At 43.1% G+C, this 26915-nt stretch overlaps 1 protein-coding gene and 1 pseudogene across 4 annotated transcripts in view; both read right to left on the minus strand.

The window, feature by feature from the left end:
- The window catches only part of ANKRD27 (ankyrin repeat domain 27), a 59938-nt gene that overhangs the window by 10797 nt on the left and 22226 nt on the right, over positions 1-26915 (minus strand). For all 4 annotated transcript variants that reach the window (XM_070760296.1, XM_070760297.1, XM_070760294.1 and 1 more), the window contains exons 13-22: positions 21486-21575; positions 19912-20039; positions 18566-18648; positions 16374-16489; positions 15515-15607; positions 13319-13516; positions 11808-11867; positions 10828-10953; positions 8915-8959; positions 56-178 (exon numbers count right to left, since the gene is read on the minus strand). In XM_070760296.1, the coding sequence (XP_070616397.1) occupies positions 56-178; positions 8915-8959; positions 10828-10953; positions 11808-11867; positions 13319-13516; positions 15515-15607; positions 16374-16489; positions 18566-18648; positions 19912-20039; positions 21486-21575 (1062 nt within the window). The remainder of the gene's footprint in view (positions 1-55; positions 179-8914; positions 8960-10827; positions 10954-11807; positions 11868-13318; positions 13517-15514; positions 15608-16373; positions 16490-18565; positions 18649-19911; positions 20040-21485; positions 21576-26915) is intronic.
- On the minus strand, positions 14398-15031 carry LOC139172019 (ribosome biogenesis regulatory protein homolog; annotated as a pseudogene).

Below are 26915 nucleotides of genomic sequence, written 5' to 3' on the forward strand. Positions count from 1 at the left end.
ATGGGACAATCTGAACGTCACCCCCGGTGCCAACCCGATAGGAGCATCCACCAACCTTTTGCAGAGGGCTGCATCTAGAACACTGACACAAGGGATGACATAATTCTGGTGTCTTCATATTGCTGGCTTCCTTGGGATCTTCCAGATCATCGTCTCCCCATTCCAAGAGATAACGCACCTAGAAGAAATGCCAAGTCAAAAAAACTAAAAGGAACACATAAAACAACACAATATACAGTACCTCCAAGTAAACCAAACTTCTGTGAAATCAAACTGGAAGCAACACTGATTGACAATCAATTTCACATGTTGCAGCACATTCAACTTTGTACAGAACAAAGTATTCAATGAGAATATTTCATTCATTCAGATCTAGGGTGTGTTCTTTGAGTGCTCCCTTTATTTTTTTCAGCAGTGTATATGTGTGTGTGAGAGAGAGAGAGAGTGAGTGATATTTTTGTCGAGTCTATATAGATCTATAGCAGTCGCCCTTTTCATTGTTATACAATGTGAAACATAGAAGATTGACAGCAGAAAAAGACCTTCTGGTCCATCTAGTCTGCCCTTATACTATTACAGTGGTACCTCGAGATACGAGTTTAATTCGTTCCGGACCTGGGCTCTTAAGTCGAGCAGCTCTTATCTCGAACGACTTTTCCCCATAGGAATTAATGTAAATAATTTTAATTGGTTCCAGCCCTCAAAAAACTCACAAAGTTAGTCTAAATTATGCAGAAAGACATGTTTTTAATGAAGAAATGTACATGTACATATAAATGAATAATGAAGTTTCTTTCACTTAACTTGTAAACTTTCTTAAACTTTTAAATTTACATATGTTCAACTTCTCTGCCACCCAATCCTGTAGGACAGAGGTCCCCAACCCTTTTTGCACCAGGGACCGGCTTTAAGCGATCAAGAGAGGAATGGGTGAATGAATGGACGGAGGGTGGGAAGGAAGGAAGGAAAGAGGGAATGGACAGGAACAGAGGAAGGAAGCAAGGAAACTTATGAAAGGGGAGAGTAAGAGAGGAATGAGTGAAGGGAGGGAGGGAGGGAAGAAGGTGGGAAGGAGAAAGAAAAGAAGAAATAGAGGAAGGGAAGGTAAAAGAGAGAAAGAAAAAGAGAAAGAAAGAAAGAAAGAAAGAAAGGGGGAAGGGACAGGAACAGAGGAAGGAAGCAAGGAAACTTATGAAAGGGGAGAGTAAGAGAGGAATGAGTGAAGGGAGGGAGGGAGGGAAGAAGGTGGGAAGGAGAAAGAAAAGAAGAAATAGAGGAAGGGAAGGTAAAAGAGAGAAAGAAAAAGAGCAAGAAAGAAAGCTGCAAGCACCCCCCCGAGGCCCCCAGGCCGGCTGCAACCTTTTAAAACACGCAGCTGTCTCCTGAAGCCGAACGCGGAAGTTAGCGTTTGGCTTCAGGAGACAGCTCCTTGGCGCTTGTATCTCGAATTTGGGCTTGTAAGTAGAACAAAAATATCTCTCCCCTCCCAGCTCTTATCTCGAGTTGCTCTTAAGTAGAGCAGCTCTTATGTCGGGGTTCCACTGTATCTATTTTATCCAAGGCTGGATATATGTTTATCCAAGGTATGTTTAAATTCAGTTGCTGTAGATTTACCAACCACGGCTGCTAGAAGTTTGTTCCAAGCATTTACTACTCTTTCAGTAAAATAATATTTTCTCATGTTGCTTCTGATCTTACCCCCAACTAACCTCAGATTGTGCCCACTTGTTCTTGTTTTCATATATATATATATATATATATATATATATATATATATATATATATATATATATGCGGCGCACATTATAAATGCAACAATACATATAAAAAAAATCTAAATTACTTGTACAAAATTACTAAAAATATTAGAAAAAAACCCCTATACCATCATATACATTCATCCAATTCAATCTTTCATAATATCGTCTGGAGACAATCTCATCACTCACAGCCCCCATGCCCACCGGCAGAGGTGGGTCATCAGAGGTTTACGAAAGACCAGGAGGGAGGGGGAGGTACGTATCTCCAGAGGGAGTTCATTCCGGAGGGTAGGGGCCACCACAGAGAAGGCTCTTCCCCTGGGCCCTGCCAGTCGACATTGTCCTGGCCGACAATGGAGAAGACCTAACCAACTGCTGGGATGCATGAGGCAGTGGCCGGTCCCGAAGGTAATCTAGTCCTAAGCCTTGCAGGGCCTTATAAACTCTTTATAAACTTTATAAACTTTTATATCTGCACCCTTTTCGTAAGGAGCCTCACAGATTTCCTGCCCTGATTTTAAAAAATTCGCCTAACAGAAGAAGCTTAGTCTAAAAACATTTGGCGTTTGGGAAATCTAGTTTTCTGCCTGAAAGGATTTTTGCCCACTTGGGCATACAGAAGCATTTCGATATCTTATCGCTTTTGCAGGCTTGCCACTCTTCAGCCTGGGGCTGAAGATGTCTTTTCAGCAAGAACAGAACATCTGTCTGATATTTCCCCAGAAACGGGCAAATTCAATGAGACGTGCCAGAAAGCGTAGTGTGGCCCCTTGTGACATTTCATTTCCTACCAGGCAAGCGATAGAACGGTTAAATGTTCTCGCTGCCAAGATGAATTTGCTAAGGAGATGTGATCTAAATCAGAAAAGACAGCCTCCTCTTAATCGAGACTTTGATGTTCTCCTCGGCTCAATCCTTTTAGCCGGGATAGCTGGAGATTAAAAACCAGAAGGCTTTGCACCAGCACAATGTCTTTCCTCGGCTCTTGCTGCTATTTTATTGATCTTTTCAATATGCTTCACGTTAGAAGTCAGAATGCTAATTTTTATCTAGGTGAAATATATGCTGCTCAAAAAAATAAAGGGAACACTCAAAGGACACACTCTAGATCTGAATGAATGAAATATTCCCATTGAATACTTTGTTCTGTACAAAGTTGAATGTTTATTTTATTTATTTATTTATTCATTCATTTGTCCAATACACAAATACATAGGAAGAAAAATAGACATGTAGTAATATATATAAGGGTAAAGTGAACTTAGAGGAGAGGATATATGAAAGAAAGAAAATATATATGATAAGTGAGAGAAAGGAAAGACAATTGGACAGAGGACGAAAGGCACACCAGTGCACTTATATACGCCCCTTACTGGCCTCTTAGGAACCTGGAGAGGTCAATCGTGGAGAGTCTAAGGGAGAAATGTTGGGGGTTAGGGGTTGACACAATTGAGTCTGGTAATGAGTTCCACGCTTTGATAACTCGATTGTTGAAATCATATTTTTTACAGTCAGGTTTGGAGCGGTTCATATTAAGTTTGAATCTGTTGCGTGCTCTTGTGTTGTTGCGGTTGAAGCTGAAGTAGTCATTGACCGGTAGGACGTTGCAGCATATGGTCTTGTGGGCAATACTCAAATCGTGTTTTAGGCGCCGTAGGAATGTGCACAACAGCATGTGAAATTTATTGTCAATCGGTATTGCTTCCTAAGTGGACAGTTTGATTTCACAGAAGTTCAATTTATTTGGAGTTATATTGTGTGGTTTAAGTGTTCCCTTTATTTTTTTTTTGAGCAGTATACTTCGTTTGGAAAAAAACCTCGACACTTTGCTCCCTCCCCCAGTCAGAAATTAGGGAAGCATGGTTACGAGCATTGTATAAAAGAAAAATGTTTTTTTAAAAAACAAACATTGCTATGCTCAATCTAGATCTAGAGCGGTGGTTCTCAACCTGGGGGTAGGGACCCCTTTGGGGGTCGAACGACCGTTTCACAGGGGTCACCTAAGTGTATGAGAAAAGACAAATTTCCCACGGTGTTAGGAACTAAAGCTTCTATTCTGGCGCTTGGAACATATTTTTACAATCCAATCAGGCGTTTACAAGGTGGATACTCCCTTTGACCTTCCTTCCAATCAGCTTAAAGCTCTGTTGGGAGAATTGGCGCTAGACTTATGGTTGGGGGTCACCACAACAGGAGGAACTGTATTAAGGGGCTGCGGCATCAGAAAGGTTGAGAACCACTGGCTTAGAGGAAACGTTCTGTTGGACCAGATGTTTTTAGTGTCCTTCACCTCTGCATGGGAGTCCACCTTCTTCTTGGCACTTTTAGAAACATAGAAGACTGACGGCAGAAGAAGACCTCCTGGTCCATCTAGTCTGCCCTTATACTATTTCCTGTATTTTATCTTACAATGGATATATGTTCATCCCAGGCATGTTTACATTCAGTTACTGTGGATTTACCAACCACGTCTGCTGGAAGTTTGTCCCAAGGATCTACTACTCTTTCAGTGAAATAATATTTTCTCATGTTGCTTTTGATCTTTCCCCCAACTAACTTCAGATTGTGCCCCTTTGTTCTTGTGTTCACTTTCCTATTAAAAATACTTCCCTCTTGAACCTTATTTAACCCTTTAACATATTTAAATGTTTCGATCATGTCCCCCCTTTTCCTTCTGTCCTCCAGACTATACAGATTGAGTTCATGAAGTCTTTCCTGATACGTTTTATGCTTAAGACCTTCCACCATTCTTGTAGCCCGTCTTTGGACCCGTTCAATTTTGTCAATATCTTTTTGTAGGTGAGGTCTCCAGAACTGAACACAGTACCCAAATGTGGTCTCACCAGCGCTCTCTATATAAGGGAATCACAATCTCCCTCTTCCTGCTTGTTATACCTCTAGCTATGCAGCCAAGTAATACATTTTGGTAATATAACCTATTTGCATGCCTCCTCTTTTATGTCCAGTCAACCTAAAGGTGGGTCTCATTGTCTATATCACATCACAATGTGCTATAATATGGTTACGGAGGAACCATAATGGTTCTGTTCATATAATTGTGAAGCCAAGCCAAACCAATCATGTATAGACCAAAGCAAAGCAACGCGTGAGAACTGTAACTCTTAAATCAGAGGTGTCCAGCCCTCGCTGCTTTAAGACTTGAAAAGTTCAACTCCCAGAATTCTCCAATCAACATTGGCTGGGGAATTCTGGGAATTGAAGTCCACAAGTCTTAAAGTTGCCAAAGCTGGACACTTCCACTCTAAATACTCCCCTTTTAGCGCCTATAGATAACCAACTCTGGTGTAGGGAATTCTTCATTTCTCACAACAAAACCTAGAAGTAGAGACAAACCTTTTCTGTCTTAATTGCTTTCTATGACAACTTAGCTGGCTTTTAGATTAACAAAAGAGCTAATCTTCAAGACTCAATAAATACATTTTCCTCCTATATTAAACTGGAGCTTCTGGGTATTATGAGAGGTACCTATTCTAAAAATGTAAAATATCTAAGCTTGCATATTACAACAGCTGCAAGGATTGTATTTGCACAGAACTGGAAAAATCCGCAAATACCTGAAGACAAGGAGATCATCAAAAAAATATACGACTGTGCAGAGATGGACAGATTGACAATGGAACTTAATAATCGAAAAGAACCGGACTATTATGAAACCTGGACAAAATGGTGCCAATGGACCAAAAAAAAGAAACTCAAAAGAAACATCAAAATAAAATATCAAGAAATCTAAAAGTAATTAGAAGACAATGTCGATAGGAATGTATATATGATGTAGATTCATCTGTAAATATGATTATGTACTTTTTTAAAAAATGGAAAAATTTAAGAGGTATATATTGAAAAAAGAAAAAAAAACGAGCTATCTGGGATTAGATTTTGATTGACTTAAGACAGTGCACAAATTCAGCCAATTAACAGTTTCACGAATCGAACAGACTATGTATCCTGCCAGCGTCCGCCATTTTGCAAAGAAAAGTTATTAAGTGTGTGTGTATGGGGGGGGGGAGATGGAAGCTATCAGAAGAAGCTCTGAATATGGGACAGAGTGGTGGCATCATCCTGGCTTCACCTTAAATTACAAAACATCTTAGGACAGTTCTTTATCTTCTTAGCCCTTCTCTTTTGAAAGCTCTTACTCGTTGCTAATCCACCATTTATACAATCCTTGGAATCCTGCCATATTTAGGGTCCCAATTGCCAATCCTGGCAGGCGGAAAGATCGACTATAAAGCCCAACCATGGTTTATTGCATAAGCAAAACTGGATGGATTTGCATTAACGCAATATAGGAGAATGTTTGTAGCTCGGGTTGAAACGAAGGGTCCTTGGTGCTGTTGTTTTCCTCCAGACGTTTCATTACCCAAACTACCATATTTTTCAGAGTATAAGATGCACTGGAATATAAGACTCAGCTTAGTTTTTGGGCAGGAAAATAGGGAAAAGAATCTGCTTACCAGGTATTCACCTGGCTAATGTCCTTAGTCTGCTCAGTTTCAGCACATTATTTTATCCCCTGGTTAAGGGCTTAAAAAAATTTATTCTGAGAGAGTAACAATGAAAGGACTTGCAAGACAGTAAGAGCTGGGAACATTATTAGTACCTGGAAAGAAACAGTTTGAGCAGGTAGAGCAATGGAAAAAACCCTGCAAAGACTTAGGGCTTGGAAAACATTCTTCTTTGCAGAGTAACAATGAAAGCTGGTAAGACCTGGGAACATCGTTAGCACCTGGTTAGGGCTGGAAAGAAACATCTGGAACAAGTAAAGCAAGGGGAGAAAAAACCTACAAAGACAGGATTTGGAATACATTCTTGGCAGAGAGTAACAATGAAAGACCTTGCAAGCCAGCGGGCTTGTCAATCATGTGACTGGGCAGGAGTGGCTTGCTGGCCATGTGACTGGGAGGTGGCTTACAAGTCATGCGACTGGCTTAAAGGTGCCAAACTTGATGTCATTCACATCAAGGGTTTGGGTTAGGGTGCCTGGCCTCTCCTCGCCTCAAAGCGATACAAGGTACAGTGAAACCTCGTCTTACAAACGCCTCATCATACAACTTTTCGAGATACAAACTTGGGATTTAAGATTTTTTTGCCTCTTCTTGCAAACTATTTTCACCTTACAAACACACCGCCGCCGCTGGGATACCCTGCCTCCGGACTTCCGTTGCCAGCGAAGCACCCGTTTTTGCACTGCTGGGATTTCCCTGAGGCTCCCCTCCATGGAAAACCACACCTCCGGACTTCTGTGTTTTTGCGATGCTGCAGGGGAATCCCAGCAGGGGAATCCCAGCAGCGCAAAAACGGGCGCTTTGCTGGCAACGGAAGTCCGGAGGTGGGGTTTCCCAGCGAGGGGAGCCTCAGTGAAATCGCAGCATCGCAAAAACACAGAGGTCGAGAGGTGGGGTTTCGAGGACTTCGGTGTTTTTGCGATGCTGCAATTTCACTGATGCTCCCTTCACTGGGAAATCCCACCTCCAGTCTTCCATTGCCAGCGAAGCACTCATTTTTGTGCTGCTGGGATTCCCCTGCAGCATTGCAAAAACACGGAAGTCCGGAGGTGGGGTTTCCCATGAAGGGGAGCCTCAGGGGAATCCCAACAGCGCAAAAACGGGCGCTTCGGCTGGCAAAAGGGGTGAATTTTGGGCCTCTACACATTAATCGCTTTTCCATTGATTACTATGGGAAACATTGTTTCGTCTTACATACTTTTCACCTTAAGAACCTCGTCCCGGAACCAATTCAGTTTGTAAGACAAGGTATCACTGTATTTACTATCATACATTATCTACTATAATGTGTACATCTACAAAAATATACATTATCTACTAAACGTAAGCTCCATTTTTGCTATCCCCACTGCACGAATTAGGCCACCTCACCACTCTTACAACATCAACCAGGAATAGCATTTTTAAAAATGGCCCAGATGAAACTATATACATACTACATTCATACACAATGCATACACACGTAAGTGGAATTGCAAGAGTTTAAATTTGTCCTATGGACTCGTCCTACTCAAAGGCTCTGAAGTGGACACGTTCTTCTTGCAAAGTCCACCATATTGTCCTCCTTCTCTCTGCAAAAGTGACGAAGCAACTGAACATTTGTGGGCCCTCATTCGGATGCTTTTGTAATTGTTGCTTATTGTTACGGTGGCTGAGAACTTCAGGATCACCTCCTAACATTTTGCTGTTCCCATTACCAGGTGGGCAACTACAACAGGGTGATGTTTTCCAGGCTGCCCCACGTTGAGAGTACAATACTAGATATTCTCATTATTCTCAATATTACATATTGACAACCTACCCTGTTTCCCCGATAGTAAGACACCCCCGATTGTAAGACCTATCGGGGGTTTCAGGGGGGTCGGCTAATATAAGCCGTACCCCGAAAGTAAGACATATGTCTTACTTTCGGGGAAACACGGGGGTATTGCCGGGGGGGGGAGCCCGATGACGTCGCTTCCAAGCTCCCCGCGCGCCCCTCGCCTTTGCCTCGCCGCGGCGCCACCGCCTCTTCCCCGGCTTGGCAAAGCGAAGGACGGCGCTGGTCCGAAGCGAGCCAAGCGGGCGGCGGCTTGCAGCGAAGGCGCTCGTCCCAGCAACCAAGTCCTGCCGAGGCTCGGCTGCAAGCGGCCAGCGAGGCCGACCAGCTCCGAGGCGAGCGGCCGGAGCTGCGCCCTCCTTCGCCCGCCTCCTTTCCGGCAGGCAGGTGGGGCTGCCCAACTGCACAGATCGGCTCCTCCCCTCCAGACACACGCTTCCCCGACACGCGTCTGTGGCTCCACGCGTGCACGCCGCTTGGAGCCCTGAGGTTGAACTTGGAAAAGGGCTCACGAGGCTCCTGTCACGCGGCGGCCCTTCTGGACTCTGGGGAGATGCCTTCGGGAACGCAACCCTTTCAATTTTTTTCCAATGTAAGACATACCCCGAAAGTAAGACGTAGTGGGGCTTTTGGGGGTAAAAAGAAAGTAAGACACTGTCTTACTTTCGGGGAAACACGGTATTTCCACCTGGATTTTCTTTAAGAACTGCTGGCTTATAATGGCAAGCTCTACTTAGCACCATCATCAATGCATGTGCCTGCTAGCAGCTAAAGTCTTGCAAAACATGGATCCAGTGAACTACTCTTACCATCTCCAAGTCTCCATCAGCGACTGCTCTTAACAGTTTGTCAACCTACAGAAAAAACAACACCAGAAAAAGATTGTAAGTTTACCTTAATGTGTAAATACCATTCGATTAAAAAAACAACTATTTGTGTAAACACAATTTAACTTGCAGTAACAATTATAGCCTTTGTATGAATAAAATTATAGAAACAAAGAAACATAGAAGATTGAGGGCAGAAAAAGACCTCATGGTCCATCTAGTCTGCCCTTATGCTATTTCCTGTATTTTATCTTAGGATGGATATATGTTTATCCCAGGCATGTTTAAATTCAGTGACTGGCTTTACCAACCACATCTGCTGGAAGTTTGTTCCAAGCATCTACTACTCTTTCATTATTATTTGTAAATAGTATATTTGGTAAGTTTTTAACTTTCCTTTACATTCCTTTAATAGGAAAGTGAACACAAGAACAAGGGGACACAATCTGAAGTTAGTTGGGGGAAAGATCAAAAGCAACGTGAGGAAATATTATTTTACTGAAAGAGTAGTAGATCCTTGGAACAAACGTCCAGCAGACGTGGTAGATAAATCCACAGTAACTGAATTTAAACATGCCTGGGATAAACATATATCCATCCTAAGATAAAATACAGAAAATAGTATAAAGGCAGACTAGATGGACCATGAGGTCTTTTTCTGCCGTCAGACTTCTATGTTTCTATGCACAATTTGTATGACTTTTGAGGGTATCCTGTAGCTTAAAAAGTTGACGTGATAGACCAAAACTGTGGTTATTTTTGGACCCAGAGGCCAAAGGTTAGTTGAAAACAAGTCACAGATTTTAGACAACGGAATTGCTGTTCCCCAGTGTAGTAGAAGGCAGGATACAAATGAACGATTGAGTGAACAAAGGAACGAACAAATAAATATCTTACAAATGTCCTTCACTGTTACAAATCTAGTTGATTGCTACCCTGTTTCCCCGATAGTAAGACACCCCTGATTGTAAGACGTATCAGGGGTTTCAGGGGGGTCGGCTAATATAAGCCGTACCCCGAAAGTAAGACATATGTCTTACTTTCGGGGAAACACGGGGGTATTGCCGCCTCCCTCTCATCTAGCTGCGCGCCGCCTCCTGCCCACGTCCGCACCGTCCCCCTCTCCATACGTCGCCACGTCTGCCACCTCCCTCTGATCTTAATGAGCGCTGCCTCCTGCCCACTTCCGCGCCGCCCCCCTCTCCATACGTCACCGCGCCGTCCCCCTCTCCATACGTCACCGCGCCGTCCCCTGCACTTGTCACTGCCGCCTCCTGCTTAAAATACAGTAATGCACACAGTATTAATCATACATCAGTAAAACATACACACTGGCATACTGGGGTATCATCTGCTGTTTTGTGGTGAATACAATACTGTTCAGGTTGTTAATAAATGTTAATTTTATGGTTAAAACAAAAAATTTGACAATTTTTTTCCAATATAAGACATACCCCGAAAGTAAGACATAGTGGGGCTTTTGGGGATAAAAAGAAAGTAAGACACTGTCTTACTTTCGGGGAAACACGGTAAGTGCAAGAGCCATGCATTAACTACCTTGTAAGGAGGGCTTCTTAGTTAGTAGCATTCCCTCCATTCTGAAATATGGGTGAGATGCTTAACAATTTTGAGCTTTTAAGCTCCAGTTAAAGATCATCCTCTTCCCCCTTTGCAGTATACATCTGCGCTATCATCTCTTTCATCTTCTACCATTTCATCATCTATATTCATCTACTTCAATCTTCCTTCTGAAATCTGTAGTTAGGAGCGCGTGATGGGGCCTCCCGAATCTGCCAATCAAACGGACGGAGCCTGATGCTATTTAAGAAGGAGCAACCAAAGTTATATTAGAACTTGGACTGCCCTGCCAAAGGCTGACTAGGTCATCAGCTTACCTCTTTATAATGAGATTTGGCTTCTTCTGGTGTCACAGTTGTCACTGGTATTATGAAAGATAAACTGGAGGTGGATGATAGTTGGCTGAGGGTGTCTTCGCCACACGAAGAAGATCGGACGGGTGACTAGTGGACCCCATAAAGAAATCAAAAGGAGAAAGTTGGCGGCGTCCCTCATTTATTTAACAGTTGATCAGGACCATACCCCTAAGCCAGGGGTGTCAAACTCAAGGCCTGGGGCCGCATTCGGTCCGCAGGGTGTTTAGATCTGGCCCGCGGGACCACCCTGGAAACAGTGATGGACAGGGTGCCCGGGGGAAAGCATTTTGAAATTCCCTGACATTTCCCTGTAACTTGTGATCAAATTAAGGCGCGGTCGTAGATGACGTCATACCAAACGGCTAAGCCGTGGAGAAATATCGGTAGCTGAGGACGCAAATGGTTTCCACAGTTATGCTCATGTTTGCTTGACTGCCAGGCAGCATGATCCAATTTATTTATTTTTTACATAATTTTTCCCTGACTTTTAAACATTTTAATACAGTTTGGTTTTTTTCCCTGATTTATTCTTTTTTTTTCATAAATTCCCTGATATTTCCCGAACCGCCAATTTCCCTGATAATTCCGATTTCCCTGTGTTTCCAGGTTTGCTGGACACCCTGGGAGGACCGTCCGGCGGTGTATCTGCCAGTGAAAACAGAGGTCGTGAGGGCCACATACAACCCTCCAACCCCCAAGGTCTGTTTTCGCTGGCAGAGTTGCAGGAGGCCATCACAGCCGAAAACGGAACTCGGGAGCCCGTTTTTGCTAGCTGAGCGCTCGGGTCACCACATGCGCCCCCTGACAGAAGTGACGTCATGCTGGCCATGCCCACCTTAGCCACGCCCATCCCGGCCCCCTGAGGTAAAACACAACCCTGACGCGGCCCTCAAGGAAATTGAGTTTGACGCCCCTGCTCCCAAGCTTATCCTTTGAATTACCTGCGAAGAACGTTGTCCTTTTTCGAAAGTGAGGTAGTTCAGTTCCATTAGGGAAACAATCTACAGAGAGATTAAAACCTGATGAGCCAGAAGTGCCAATCACAATAAATTAAATTATATGCTACCAGCAAATAAATGAACTGAGTTCCTAGATGGGGCTAAATTATAATAAAACCTGTTTTCCTATGGTGCTAAATTGAGTGTACTTAATTTACTTACTGAGTGTATTCAGGTTTTTTTCCCGAATGCCATCACTCTACTAAACAAATAATTCCCTCATTACTGACTTTTTATTAAATCTGCACTTCTATTTCTACTAGTCTTTTCTCATCATTCCTATCATCCTTTTCCTCCCACTTAGGACTGTATGGCTGTAACTTGTTGCTTGTATCCTAAGATTTTTATTAATATTGATTGTTTCTTCATTGCTTATTTGACCCCTATGACAATCATTAAGTGTTGTACCACATGATTCTTGACAAATGTATCTTTTTCTTTTATGTACGCTGACAGCATCTGCACCAAAGACAAATCCTTGTGTATCCAATCACACTTGGCCAATAAAGAATTCCATTCTGTTCTGTTCATTCTAATGTATCTTTTATTTTATGTACGCTGAGAGCATCTGCACCAAAGACAAATTCCTTGTGTGTCCAATCACACTTGGCCAATAAAAATTCTAATCTATTCTATTCTACTCTACCAGACGCTACCCCTACACCCTCCGAGATAGTCGCCGGTGCATGCCCGTTGGCGTGAGGTTTGGCTTCTGCACATGCGCAAGTGAAATCTCGCGCAAAGATGTTGTTGCAGGTGAGATTTCACTGATTTTGGGGTTTTTTGCTTCCGCGGATGCACGAAACCAAAGAAATTGCCAAAAATTGCCAAAATCTCACACCCGAAAGGGTCCTCGCATGTAATTTTTCTTGCTGCGCATGCGCAGAAGCCAAATCTCCCACGTGTTAACACCACCAACTGCAGGACCTAGGGGAAGAGTCTTCCCTGTAGGGGCCCCACCCTCTGCAATCAGCTCCCCCTGGAGATTCGTATTGTCCCAACCCTCCTCGCCTTCCGCAAGAGTCATTTATGCCTCCAGGCTTGGGGCCATTAGACTCTTGCCCCCTGGCCGATGAATGTATTGAGAGAAAGTTGAACGAATGGGAATTACTGTGTTTTATGGGGGGTTTTGAGTTTTTTAGATTTTAGATTTAATTAATTGGACCTAAGATGCTCTACATTGTTCTGTTATATGTCGTAAGCTGCCCTGAGTCCTCAGGGAGGGGTGGCATAAAAATCCAATCAATCGATCGATCAATCAATCAATCAATCAATCATGAATGCTTTAAAACTCTTTTTAAAGTCTTTTCAATCATATTAATTGGATTTTTAGATGGATTTGCTATGTTCTTTTGATATGTTGTGAGCCGCCCTGAGTCCTCGGAGAGGGGCGGCATACAAATCCAATTAATAAATAAAATACATCAATCAATCGATAATTGGTTAAAAAGTACCGTTGAGTTCAATGCATACTGCACAGGGGTCTCTTTCATCCGGTTCAGGATGCCTGGGTTGGCTCCGTTCTGCAGCAGGACTTCGATGATCCCTTGGTAGCCCCAGCGAGCAGCTATGTGGAGAGGAGTGTCTCCTTTCTCATTACTGGTATCTAACTTGCAAGAATGGACATCGTAATAAACCAGAGCCTTGACGCACTGCAAAATTAAAACACACAACAACCAGGATGAGAACTTTGAATGAAGGCCACGGCTTATACGCAGTCTGATGGAAGCGGCTCCTTTGCATTGTATCCATCCAGAGATTAACCCTGCTACGCCATGAAGGCTTGAGCACCAAAATCTCCTCTCAAACAACGCACACAATTCATACCTTTTTTTCATCTATATATATATAAAAGGGAAATGCCATTCATGCATCATCACAAAATCTCCAGAACCGTAAAGGCTACAAACTTGAAATGTTCCGTTTATGTTCCTCTTGGCTTCTAGTTGCTCACTAAGAAAGGATTTTTCAAAATGACCATCAGAGCATTAGTATTTCCTATATTATTATTAACACGCTCTGATGCTAAGGAGTTCTACTCCCCCTTCCAACCTGAAAAGAAATCTGATCCAAATGCAAAACACACACAGAGGAGAGAAACAGAGAGCTCTGTTTCACCACCGTCAATCATCTTCATTTTTATTTCACATATGTTGTTTTTGTGATGGTTTCTTTTTAAATAAGGCTTCAATTTCACCTGGTCCACTTGACAAAGAATGACCCACCTATGAGAACTACTGTTTTAAACTATCTACTTATAACTTACTTATAACTAATAAATCTTTAGGATTTATTATAGGTTTTTACTCTTCTTATTACAGTAGAACCTCGACTTACGAATTTAATTGGTGCCAGAAGGAGGCTCGTAAGTTGAAAAGCTCGTATGACGAAACATTGTTTCCCATAGGAAACAATGGAAAAGCGATTAATGCGTGCAAGCCCAAAAAGCAGCCACAGCGGAGGCCAAGTCTCGCTCCGGGCTGTGCCCCCTCCGAGCGCTCGCCGCCTGTCCCTGTCAGCGGCCCAGCCACCTTCACCCGTCTTCGCGGAGCTGCTTGTTGACGGCGCGGGTGAGGTCCAGGGCGGGCTTCTTGCTACTCAGGCTGCGGGCCAGCTCCCGGTGCCGCTTCTTCTCCCCTTCAAGGTCGACCAGCAGCGGCTGGAAGCGCCGCTTCTTGCCGCGGGCCGTGTTGGTCTGGGCGACGGCGGGCTCCTTGGGCAGGCGAGGCTGGAAGCGGCCCCGGGAGGCGGTGGAGACGCGAGCCAGGGCGGCGACGCAGCTCATCTCGGCTCGGTCTTGGTGGCCCGTCGGGTGGAGGTCGGCGGCCGGGCGGCCCCGCTGGGCGCGCGCCAGGTTCTTCAGGCAGTTGAGCTCGTTGCGTGCCACCCGCTCGCGCTTCTCGTGGCGCCGCTTGGCGAACTGGTCCGCCATGGGGTCCGCCGAGTCGGGCACTTCCATGAGCCACTCGCGGGAGGGGTCGCTTCCACTCTTGGGCGGCTTCGTCCCAGACAAGCGTGCCGAGCTTCTTGCGAGTCGGCTGGATGCCCTTGAGGCGCGCGAACTGCTCCCACTTGGTGAGCGGCCGAGGTTTGGGCAGCGGCTTCTCCCTGGGCAGGCGCGTCGAGGGCTCGGAGAAGCCCCATCCCGGACGGAGCAGCCTGAGGGGTCCGGTGCGGCGCTGCCTCCTCCCGCGCCCCGCCCCCGCTCGGCAATCGGCCCGGCGGCATTGCTGGCGTTCCAGGCGGACCGCCCGGCATAAGCGGCGCTTTCGTGCCTCTCGGGCCGGGCAGACAAGAGGTGCGGCGCTCCCAAGGAGAAGGGAGAATGTGGCGGCTCAAGCCCTTTCCCGTGCGCCCCTCCGGAGGAGCCCCTCTGGCGGTTGTCCGGGCGGGTGAAGGTGGCTGGGCCGCTGACAGGGACAGGCGGTGAGCGCTCGTATCCCAAATTTGGGCTCGTAAGTAGAACAGAAATATCCCTCCCCTCCTAGCTCGCATCTCGAAATGCTCGTATATAGAGCAGCTCGTATGTCGAGGTTCTACTGTACTAGTATTTGACTTTGTTTATTGTATGTATTATTTACTGTTGTAAGCCGCTTTGAGTCCTATTGGGATTGGAAGCCCAATTAATTAAATTAAATTAAATTACTTACATCCTCGTGACCATAAGTGCAGGCTAAATGGAGCGCAGTGTTGCCATTATTATCCTGGATTTCCGTGCTCGATTTATAATGTAGCAAGAGGAGCTGAAAATAAAAGGGGGAAAAAAACCAATGTTATCCAGAGAAGAATTCATAGCAGGCTGGTATCTACTGGGCATCTTATCATTTCTGAAACTAAATGAAATCACTAATGCCCATCTTCTCTTTCAGCTATCTTTTTGGTCCGAGTTATTCTGTTATTATATCTGTTATTCTACTAAATTTATACATAATTTCCGGCAAAAATGGCACTTCGGTGCCACCCTTCAAAAAGTTGCCTTAAATAATGTTTAGCACCAACCCAAGAGATTTCAAGCTTCTCTGTAATCCAACTGTTTCAATAAACCAAAGGGGGGGGGGGTGCTTTACGCGTGACCCTTGCCTTTTACACCCTCCTTAAATTTTTCACACCTCCATCCACACTCGCTTCCAAAGAATCTCTACTTTTGTCAATTAGATTAATATCGCAGGCTGAAGCAGCTCACCACCACCTGCAAAATTCACGTGGACTTTTATGGATGATGAGAACAATGACGACTCTAAGTCAACGTTATCCCGGGTCATCTCAGTGATGGCCCAATGACATTGCTGCCAATAAAAATGCTTCTAAAATCTGGCATTTTACTCTGATATATATATACATATATATAAATGAAGAGGCAACAGCCAATGCGATTTCCGGAACATTTAAAATTTATTAAAAACTACTAAAATTAACTAAGCTTTCGTTAGTCCTCTACTAACGTCGTCAGAGTGTTAAAATCCCCATTTAAGGCAGTTGAGCATGATTTACAAACTGTTTGTAGCTTACTGTCACATTCTGATATCCTTTTTGACAGGCGAGATGAAGGGGTGTTGACCCGTGGTAATCCGTGGCAGTGACAACGGCCCCTTTGGAGACGAGCAAGTCAATTAACGGGGCTTGTCCTGGGTGGGAGAGAAAGAAACTTGCGCATTACCAGCCAAATGATATCTGTGTCATGTTCAGTCGGGCTCAATGGTATGAGCCTCCCGAAAATTCAAGGGTAAAAAATTCAGACACACACACTTGAAAATTCAAAAACAATGTTTTTTATCACAAAATTCAAAAGAAACAAAGCACCCTTTTTGTATTGCAAAGAGCACTCTTCCCAAAACAAACTTGTAGGCTGTAAAAAACCCTTAAACAGTCCTTAAGTACTTAGCTAGCAGCTGTGAAGAAACGTCACAGCCCTCCTTCTTCCACAAGTTGAAACACACACGCTTTGCTCTGCCTTGGTTTCAAAGTCTTGAAAAATCAACAGAGTCCTGAAACAGCAAGTCACGGTCCAAACCAGTACAATCAGATAATCTCCACACTGCGAGGCCAGCACGCTGCCAATTTAACAGCAGCCCTAATTACTTGAACCCCACCCAACCACAGGTGGACTCAATTATCTCCTATAATACATTTGAAGCTGTTCACTCCTATGCATAGCTCTACGCATGCGTGGGTCTATCATTATTTCCTCATCCAAATCTAAGGAAGATAAGGATGATTGACTTCTTCCTGGGTTGTCTTCCAAGCCCCCCTCCTCCATCTCACCGTCACTTCCTTCTGCAGAGGACAATTCACCATCTGACTCTGTGGGCAGCAAAACAGGCCTATGACATGTTGATGTTTCTCCAGCATCCACCTCCTCAGTCCTTGGGGCAGGAGCTGGGCCAGAGCTAACCACAACATGTCATAGCTGTGTTGTTGTTGTTTAAAGCAATGTTTCCCAACCGTGGCAACTTGGAAGATATCTGGACTTCAACTCCCAGAATTCCCCAGCCAGCGTTCGCTGGCTGGGGAATTCTGGGAGTTGAAGTCCAAATGTCTTCAAGTTGCCAAGGTTGGGAAACACTGGTTTAAAGCATGTTGCACTTCAGAGTCGGTTCTGAGAGAGTGAATAATTTTTTCTTCATCCTTCCTGTGCAAACTGTGCGGTACAGGCAGTCCTCACACACGTACACAAGCACACATTTGGCACGCAACCAGAAAAAGGGTTGCCATCATCACTGGCCTAAAGGATTTGATTGTACTGGAAAAAGCTATGCTACAACAGCTGCGAGAATTGTTTTTGCCCAATATTGGAAAAATGAACATACACATATGGAGGAGGACATACAATGGCACTTCTACCTACGAAGTTTTCTAGATAAGAACCAGATATTCAAAAAATAATTGCCTCTTCTCAAGAACCATTTTCCACTTACAAACCCGAGCCTCCGAAACCGTAACCGGAAAAGGCAGGGAGAAGCCTCCATGGGGCCTCTCTAGGAACCTCCTTGGAGGAAACAGGGCCGGAAAAGGCGGGGAGAAGCTTCTTTGGGGCCTCTCTAGGAATCTCCTGGGAGGAAACAGGGCTGGAAAAGGCAGGGAGAAGCCTCCTTGGGGCTACTCTAGGAATCTCCTGGGAGGAAACAGGGCCTCCACCCTCCCTGTGGTTTCCCCAATCACACACATTATTTGCTTTTACATCAATTTAAAAAAACGTTTGCTTCTTCTTACAAACTTCTCTACTTAAGAACCTGGTCACGGAACAAATTAAGTTCATAAGTAGAAGTACCACTGTAATTGAAAAAATAACAACATGCACAGAAATGGATAAGCTATCAAAGGAATTAAATCATATGGCTAATTTGGAATATTTTAACATTTGGGACAGGTTTTACGCTTGGTGGAAGAAAAGGGAAAAATAAACGTATAAAGTCAAATAAAAAATTAGGAAAATTGGAGAATCAAAACAGAGGTTTGGTAAAACAAAGGGATTGGGGAAAAAAGTGATACTAGAGTAAGATCAATGTATAGAAACGAGGTATGTAATGAAAATATTTGCTATGTAATAGAGAATAAGCACAATTAGAATTGTATCACAGGTGTGTTGCACAACGTCCAATGTTTTTAAATGTCTTTTGGGTTTTGCTTAGTATCTTTTTCAATTAAAAAAAGAAAAGGCTATGTTACAACGTTTAAAAATGAAAAACAATGACAGTGCTCACCATAAATAGCAGCTACATGAAGTGGAGTAAATCCTTGGTCATCTCTAGAAAATGGTGTTACAATCGAAGGATCATTCAACTTCCTTAAAGCAATAATAAAAGACACAATCAAACTCAAGCAGAATGCAAGTGTTTTAATATCCTCACGGCTTACTCTGTCCACAAGAAGCACCACAATATGGACCCCATTGGGGTATGGCAATTGCAAGGCCGTCGGTTGTAATTCTGCTATCCTCCGAACTTGTTCTTCTGTCAGTTTCAATCCTTTCTACCTAAGTGCCAAAGCCCACTGCAACAACCTCGCCAAAAAGGCTTCAAGAGTTGTTCACCTAATCCTATGTAGCTTCTGCTCCAGTAATCTACACTACTAACCAGAGCCTACAAAACTTTCACCAGACCAATCCTTGAATACAGCTCATCTGTCTGGAACCCACACCGCATTTCAGACATAAACACACTAGAAAATGTCCAGAGATACTTTACTAGAAGAGCCCTCCACTCCTCCACTCGCAACAGAATACCCTACGCAACTAGATTTACAATCCTAGGTTTGGAAAGCTTAGAACTACGTCGCCTTAAACACAACCTAAGCATAGCCCATAAAATCATCTGCTACAACGTCCTTCCTGTCAACGACTTCTTCAGCTTCAACCACAACAACACAAATACAAACTTAAACCGCTCTAAACTCGACTGCAAGAAATACGACTTTAGTAACCGAGTAGTTGATGCATGGAACTCACTACCTGACTCTGTAGTATCATCACCTAACCTCCAAAATTTTGCCCTTAGATTATCCACTATTGACCTCTCCCGATTCCTAAGAGGTCAGTAAGGGGCGTGCATAAGTGCACCAGTGTGCCTAATGTTTCTCTTTTACTAGTATCGTGCATATAAACATTGTTATATCTTTGTAATACTACCAATAGGTAATTGACTAAATAAATAAACAAATAAAATTGCATCACCATTGGCAATGACAAATTCACCATCTGTCAATTGCAAAAAGGCAGCTTTACTTGGGACAGCTTACATCCTCTGACAGATATCTCCGACACCATCAAACACCCACATCTGTCTATCCAAAGTCCTTGGGAAGGAGTCGATAGGTGGATAGAACTGCCAAATCCAGTTGGAACATCTGGCTTGCTGTGTGACATATTACTGGCCTATCTTGGGAAGATGCCTGAATGAATGCCTGAATAATCCGTATGCACATGCAGATCATAATCTGGCATTAAATGTGAATTAAGCCACTGAAGGCAGAATCAGAGGTCTTAACTTTCGTTCTGAATCACTGGGGATAAAACCTTGGAAAGAGAGAGAGGGGAAAAAATAACTCTTACCCGGAAACTAGCTTCTCACATTTGTCACAAAAGCAGAGCGGGTGGCACATGTTTTGCAAAGCATCTTTATCGCCGTCTCCTTGGCTTAGTAAGCGTTCGACTTCTTCTTGGTTGCCCGAAGCAACATGCTGCAAAGAAGAATAACAGACACACATCTGGGCAGGTTCAAAACCCAATATTCAAACAGAGAAACAGAGAAGATTGACGGCAGAAAAAGACCTCATGGTCTATCTAGTCTGCCCTTCATACTATTTCCTGTATTTTATCTTAGGGTGGATTTTAATTAATTTAATTTAATTTAATTTAATTTAATTTAATTTAATTTAAAATTTAATTTAATTTAATTTAATGTAATTTAATTTAATTTATTGGATTTATATGCCACCCCTCTCCGATATATGTTTATCTCAGGCATACATATTTAAATTCAGTTACTGTGGATTTACCAACCATGTCTGCTGGAGGTTTGTTCCAAGGATCTACTACTCTTTCAGTAAAATAATATTTTCTCAGGTTCTGATCTTTCCCCCAACTAATCTCAGATTGTGCCCCTTTGTTCTTGTGTTCACTTTCCTATTAAAAACACTTCCCTTCTGGACCTTATTTAACCCTTTAACATATTTAAATGTTTCGATCATGTCCCCCCTTTTCCTTCTGTCCTCCAGACTATACAGATTGAGTTCATTAAGTCTTTCCTGATAAGTTTTATGCTTAAGACCTTCCACCATTTTTGTAGCCCGTCTTTGGACCCCTTCAATTTTGTCAATATCTTTTTGTAGGTGAGCTCTCCAGAACTGAGCCCAAATGTGGTCTCACCAGCACTCCTCTCCACAAGAGGAGAAAGTCCTTGGAGAACCAAAGGAAGGAGCCAAGGTCAGTTCTCATATCACAGCAATTGGGGGAAGAGTCGTTGTGTTTATTGTCTACCATCTCTAACAATAATTCCAGTTCCAGACTGGAATTCCAGTTCTGTGCCACCCTTCTCCTAGACTCGGGGCGGCTTCCAACAAAAAAAATACAGCATATGCAAGATATCTAATATTTAAAATTCTAAAAAAACATCAGTTCTAAAAAGCCAAATAATGCCACCAATGCTGATGCTACTCTGATTAAAGCATCCATAATTACAAATTTAAAAGCCAATTAAAACAGCACAGGAAAGGTACGTGCTGTTCTTGGATCAATTCCAAAACACTCAATTTTAGTCCGCAGGTAGCCGTGGTTCAGAGGTGGGTTCCTCCCAAACAGTTCGCCCGAACTGGTAGCGACTCTGGTGATGTCACGATGACATCACACAGACCCGGTTTGATTGGTGCCATTTTGTGGGCACCGCCATTTTTTTTTTAAAAAAAAATTCTTCTGAGCATGTGCAGAAGCCATATTTCTGGCACCGTGCATGCAATTACCATCTTGTTCTTGGCTTATTGTTCCTGGATTTTTTGGCACTGCGCATACGGCACAGGAGGTATCAAACCAGTAAGTTAGTTAGAACCCACCCCTGAACAGGTTACAGGGAAAAGCATAATATTTGCCTAAATCTGGCTGAGCGAATCTGACAGCTGTGCAATCCAAACCTTAAACAAGCAATCTATCGGGGTGGTGGAGAGTTGAGAGAGAAGATTCATTCTTTGTCTTAACAGCTTTTCACTAAATCCTTCAGATCCCTAAAAAAGAAAGAGAGAGAGAGAGAGAGAGACGCTATTAGCAATGAGAAATATACTGCTCAAAAAAATAAAGGGAACACTAAAACATCAGAATATAACTCCAAGTAAATCAAACTTCTGTGAAATCAACCTGTCCACTTAGGAAGCAACACTGATTGACAATCAATTTCATTTTATTGTCAGCACATTCAATTTTGTACAGAACGAAGTATTCAATGAGAATATTTCATTCATTCAGATCTAGGATGTGTTATTTGAGTGTTCCCTTTATTTTTTTGAGCAGTGTATGTAACTGCGGAGTCTGCGGAGAGGGGCGGCATACAAATCTAAATACAGTAATAAATAAATAAACAAACAAACAAACAAAAAAGTGAAAACAGGTACAGTGCTACCTCTACTTAAGAACTTAATTTGTTCCGTGACCAGGTTCTTGAGTAGAAACATTCTTAAGTAGAAGCAATTTTTCCCATAGGAATCAATGTATAAGCAAATAATGTGTGCAAACCCATTAGGAAAGAAATAAAAGCTCAGAATTTGGGTGGGAGGAGGAGGATGAAGAAGAAGAGGAGGAGAGTCGCTGCTGAAGGAAGAAGGTGAGGTGAGAAGAATCAAAAAAATTCAAAACTTTAAGGCTTAAAAAAAAGAAGATGGACTCTGAAGCAGCAAGGAGGAGCACGCGCCTCCCATACACACGGCTCGAGGCTGCCTCCATACACTGTCTGCTGCTGCTGCTGCTGCTGCTACCTGCTTCCTCTTCCTTCCCATGCTGAAGGGCTGCCCTCTCCTCTCGCTCACTCGCTTGGTAGCCGGCGCCTTTCCTTCGCTGTGGTGACTCCTCGGCTGCCCAGAGTGAAAGGACTGTTTCTTTTCTCTGGGCTCTGGCAGAGGTTAATTCCCTCTTCAAGTGCCCAGAGAAAGGAAAATGCTTTGTTTGCTCTGGACTGCCAAAGCCTCCTTAAGCGCCACCAAAAGGCTCCTCTGGCAGCCCAGATGGCTGGGATTAAAGGGGGAATGGCAGGAAACTAGCCAGGCCTTCATGCTACTGTCAAATTTCCTGGAAAATTTTTCCGGGCTCGGGTTCTTAAGAAGAAAATGGTTCTTAAGTAAAGGCAAAAATATCTTGAACACCCGGTTCTTATCTAGAAAAGTTCTTAAGTAGAGGTACCACTGTATTTGCAACCCTCTTTTTCTCACTGGTTTAACAGACATCAGCTCCGTTTCAAATGGTGATTTCCATTTTAAAGCTCAACTCTGAAAATTGAACGCGATCAATTTTCTTGAACCAAAGGGTGGGATTTCGTTTTTAATTTAACCAATGAATAGAATGAATTCCAACTTTCAACCAAAAGCTTGCAAATATGTAGATGCCTAAACAAAAGTGACACAAATAAGCAAAATAAACAAAAACAAAAATAAAAATCACCGCCGAACAGAGCACCGCAATGTCGCCCAATGAAACCGCTGTTCTTTTACCATGTTATTAATTAGATGTACATCCTGTCTTTTTTAGAAAAGCTCACAATGGTGTACATTTATTTATTTGTTTATTTTGTCCATTACACAATGAGGGTTTTAGTGGGTATATATCTATATACACATAGTAAAATACATGATGAAGGTTATAGAAGAGATACTCATAGTAAAATACATCTAAGAAATAATAGAAAAGAAGATATAGTAATAGAACATATCAATGAAAGAATAGAAGAAGAGATATAGGAATATAAGAAAGGTATAGGAGATATAGGAGAGCAATAGGACAAGGGACGGAAGGCACTTTAGTGCACTTGTACTCGCCCCTTACTGACCTCTTAGGAATCTGGATAGGTCAACCATAAATAATCTAAGGGTAAAGTGTTGGGGGTTTGGGGATGACACTACGGAGTCTGGTAATGAGTTCCACGCTTCAACAACTCGGTTACTGAAGTCATATTTTTTACAGTCAAGTTTGGAGCGGTTAATATTAAGTTTAAATCTGTTGTGTGCTCTTGTGTTGTTGTGGTTGAAGCTGAAATAGTCGCCGACAGGCATGACGTTGCAGCATATGATCTTGTGGGCAATACTTAGATCTTGTTTATCTTACAATGCAATTCTCTAGACTGTTATAAATCAAGGTCTCCTGCTTGTTAAATAATATTAATATTATTTATAATATAATATTAAAATGATAAAACTATACAATCAGAATTCTAGAGGAGAAATTCTGATGGCCTCAAGGTTTATTCCGCCTTCCATCTTTCTGAGGTCAGTAAAATGAGAATCTGAATTGATGAGGGAAATATGCTAATTCTGGAAACAACTTAAGAGAAGGCTCTAAAGCAGTGTTTCCCAACCTTGGCAACTTGAAGGTATTTGGACTTCAACTCCCAGAATTCCCCAGCCAGCAAATGCTGGCTGGGGAATTCTGGGAGTTGAAGTCCACATAGCTTCAAGTTGCCAAGGTTGGGAAACACTGCTCTAAAGCACTGTGAAGCGGCATATAAGTCTAAGTGCTATTGCTACAACTACAGTTGGAACCAGAATTCCTGTGGCTAACGAGATAAATCAGAGCCAAATTTATACACTTATATTTATACCATGGCTCTTAGCAAATCATTGCGGTTGTTAATTTAGCTTTCTCCTTTGACTTTGCTCATTGGAAGTAGTGTAGGGTTTCCTGCCTAAGCAGGGGGTTGGACTAGAATACCTCCAAGATCCCTTCCAACTCTATTATTATTATTACTATTATTGTTGTTGTTGTTTGTTGTTGTTGTTATTATTATCATCTCTCCTGACACTGGGATGCTGCAACTATGCAAGGATCAGTTGTCCGTCACTTTTTTAAATGCCATTTTAACTTCCTTACCACTGCTAATTGGTCTGCAATGCCCTTGTCTACCACGTCTTTTATTAGAAAGTTTGGTTTTCATTTGTTTGGTCAATCACATTGAGTAATTCTCTCCCAGGAAGGTAAAACGAGCCAGGGTGGCGCAGCAGGTAGAGTTCTATACTGCAGGCCACTGAAGCTGACTTGTAGATCTGAAGGTCAGCGGTTCAAATCTCATCACCGGCTCAAGGTTGACTCAGCCTTCCATCCTTCCGAGGTGGGTAAAATGAGGGCCTGGATTGTGGGGGCAATAGCCTAGCTCTGTTTAAAAAGTGCTATTGCTAACATGTTGTAAGCCACCCTGAGTCTAAGGAGAAGGGCGGCATAAAAATTGAACAAACAAACAAACAAATAAATAAATAATGTAGAGGATCAACTGAGAAATGACAGGTAAGAGAACAAAAGCTGTTAACAGTAGTAGGGTGTGCAAATCCTCTTCATGTCAAAGGGAAGAAATTGCTAAGTTTACATCGAACGAAGTTGTGACGCATTTTGGCTTGAGGTTGGCATGTCATGTGTCAACTTATGGTGGCTTGGAAGTCATCATGTGTAGTTACCATGAAGTATGAACTTGGACAGTGTCATTCATTCAAGGCTCAACACATATTTTGCAATCAACTGTGCTGTAAGGATACTGTTCATCTCTACACTAACCTAATAGTTATTTGTTTGTTTGTTTTGTCAAGTATGTATTGGTAGTATACAAAGATATAACTATGTAGATTGTTCTGAGTTCGGGTTTTGCCCCGTGTAATATTTTGAGCATAGACACTCAAAATATTACACGGGGCAAAACCCGAACTCAGAACAATCTACATACATATACCTGTGAAAATCTACGAAAACAGATATAACTATGTTTATATACATGATACTAATAAGAGAGAAACATTAGGATGTGATGGAAGGCACAATGGTGCACTTATGCATGCCCCCTATGCTGGTCAATATCTATAAGAAAGATTTGATTTGATTTTAAACACAAAATGCTTTGCTCAACCCATCGTGTCAACCTAACTAGTGTTGCTATAGATCAGGGGTCCTCAAACTTTTGGACCTCAGAGACCAGTAAGGTCATACTTTTAAATCCCATGGACCCACCAAATTCATAATTTTAAGTCTCGCAGACCACTAATATAATTTTTTTTAAAGATAAATACATTTGTGAAATAATGATCAGAGAACTTCCATTTTATTCATGTGAAATGCACCTATTTAACATAAGAAAATTTTAAAGGCTTATTTAATTATAACAAAATCATAAATGCTTAATTGTATCATCTTTAAAGGTTGTTGTAATTGTAACCAAATTATTAAAGGTAGTGTAATTATTACAAAATAATTGAAGCTTATTTGACAGTGGCTTGCTGATGTTGTTGGGAAATTCAGTCCCATATTCCAGAGCTGGAGCTGTAGTCCCTCTTCCCTCCTCTCCTCTTCCTCCTTTCCTTTCCTCTTCCTCTTCACCCTTCCCCTTCTTCCTTCTCTTTCTCTCCTCCCCTCCCCCATTCTCTCCGTCTTTTCCAGCCCTGTTTCCTCCCAGGAGATTCCTAGAGAGGCCCCATGGAGGCTTCTCCCTGCCTTTTCTGGTCCTGTTTCCTCCCAGGAGATTCCTAGAGAGGCCCCATGGAGGCTTCTCCCTGCCTTTTCTGGTCCTGTTTCCTCCCAGGAGATTCCTAGAGAGGCCCCACGGAGGCTTCTCCCTGCCTTTTCCGGGCCTGTTTCCTTCCCAGGACATTCCTAGAGAGGCCCCACGGAGGCTTCTCCCTGCCTTTTCTGGTCCTGTTTCCTCCCAGGAGATTCCTAGAGAGGCCCCACGGAGGCTTCTCCCTGCCTTTTCCGGGCCTGTTTCCTCCCAGGACATTCCTAGAGAGGCCCCACGGAGGCTTCTCCCTGCCTTTTCCGGACCTGTTTCCTCCCAGGACATTCCTAGAGAGGCCCCACGGAGGCTTCTCCCTGCCTTTTCCGGTCCTGTTTCCTCCCAGGAGATTCCTAGAGAGGCCCCACGGAGGCTTCTCCCTGCCTTTTCCAGGCCTGTTTCCTCCCAGGAGATTCCTAGAGAGGCCCCACGGAGGCTTCTCCCTGCCTTTTCCGGTCCTGTTTCCTCCCAGGACATTCCTAGAGAGGCCCCACGGAGGCTTCTCCCTGCCTTTTCCGGCCCTGTTTCCTCCCAGGAGATTCTTAAAGAGGCCCCACGGAGACTTCTCCCTGCCTTTTCTGGTTATAGTTTCGGAGGCTCGGGTTTGTAAGTGGAAAATGGTTCTTGAGAAGAGGCAAAAAAAATCTTGAACACCTGGTTCTTATCTAGAAAAGTTTGTAAGTAGAGGCGTTTGTAGGGAGAGGTACTACTGTACCAAGAAAAAATTGAAACAAGTATTGGGAAACTGGGCATGTTTTATTGTCTTGTTTTACTTTAAAGAAACCGCACACATGCTCAAATTTATCAATGTGTTTTATTTTACAGAAGGCAGCCC

Source organism: Erythrolamprus reginae, chromosome 9 (genome assembly GCF_031021105.1).
Source record: "Erythrolamprus reginae isolate rEryReg1 chromosome 9, rEryReg1.hap1, whole genome shotgun sequence".
In the NCBI taxonomy this organism is placed as follows: domain Eukaryota; kingdom Metazoa; phylum Chordata; class Lepidosauria; order Squamata; family Dipsadidae; genus Erythrolamprus; species Erythrolamprus reginae.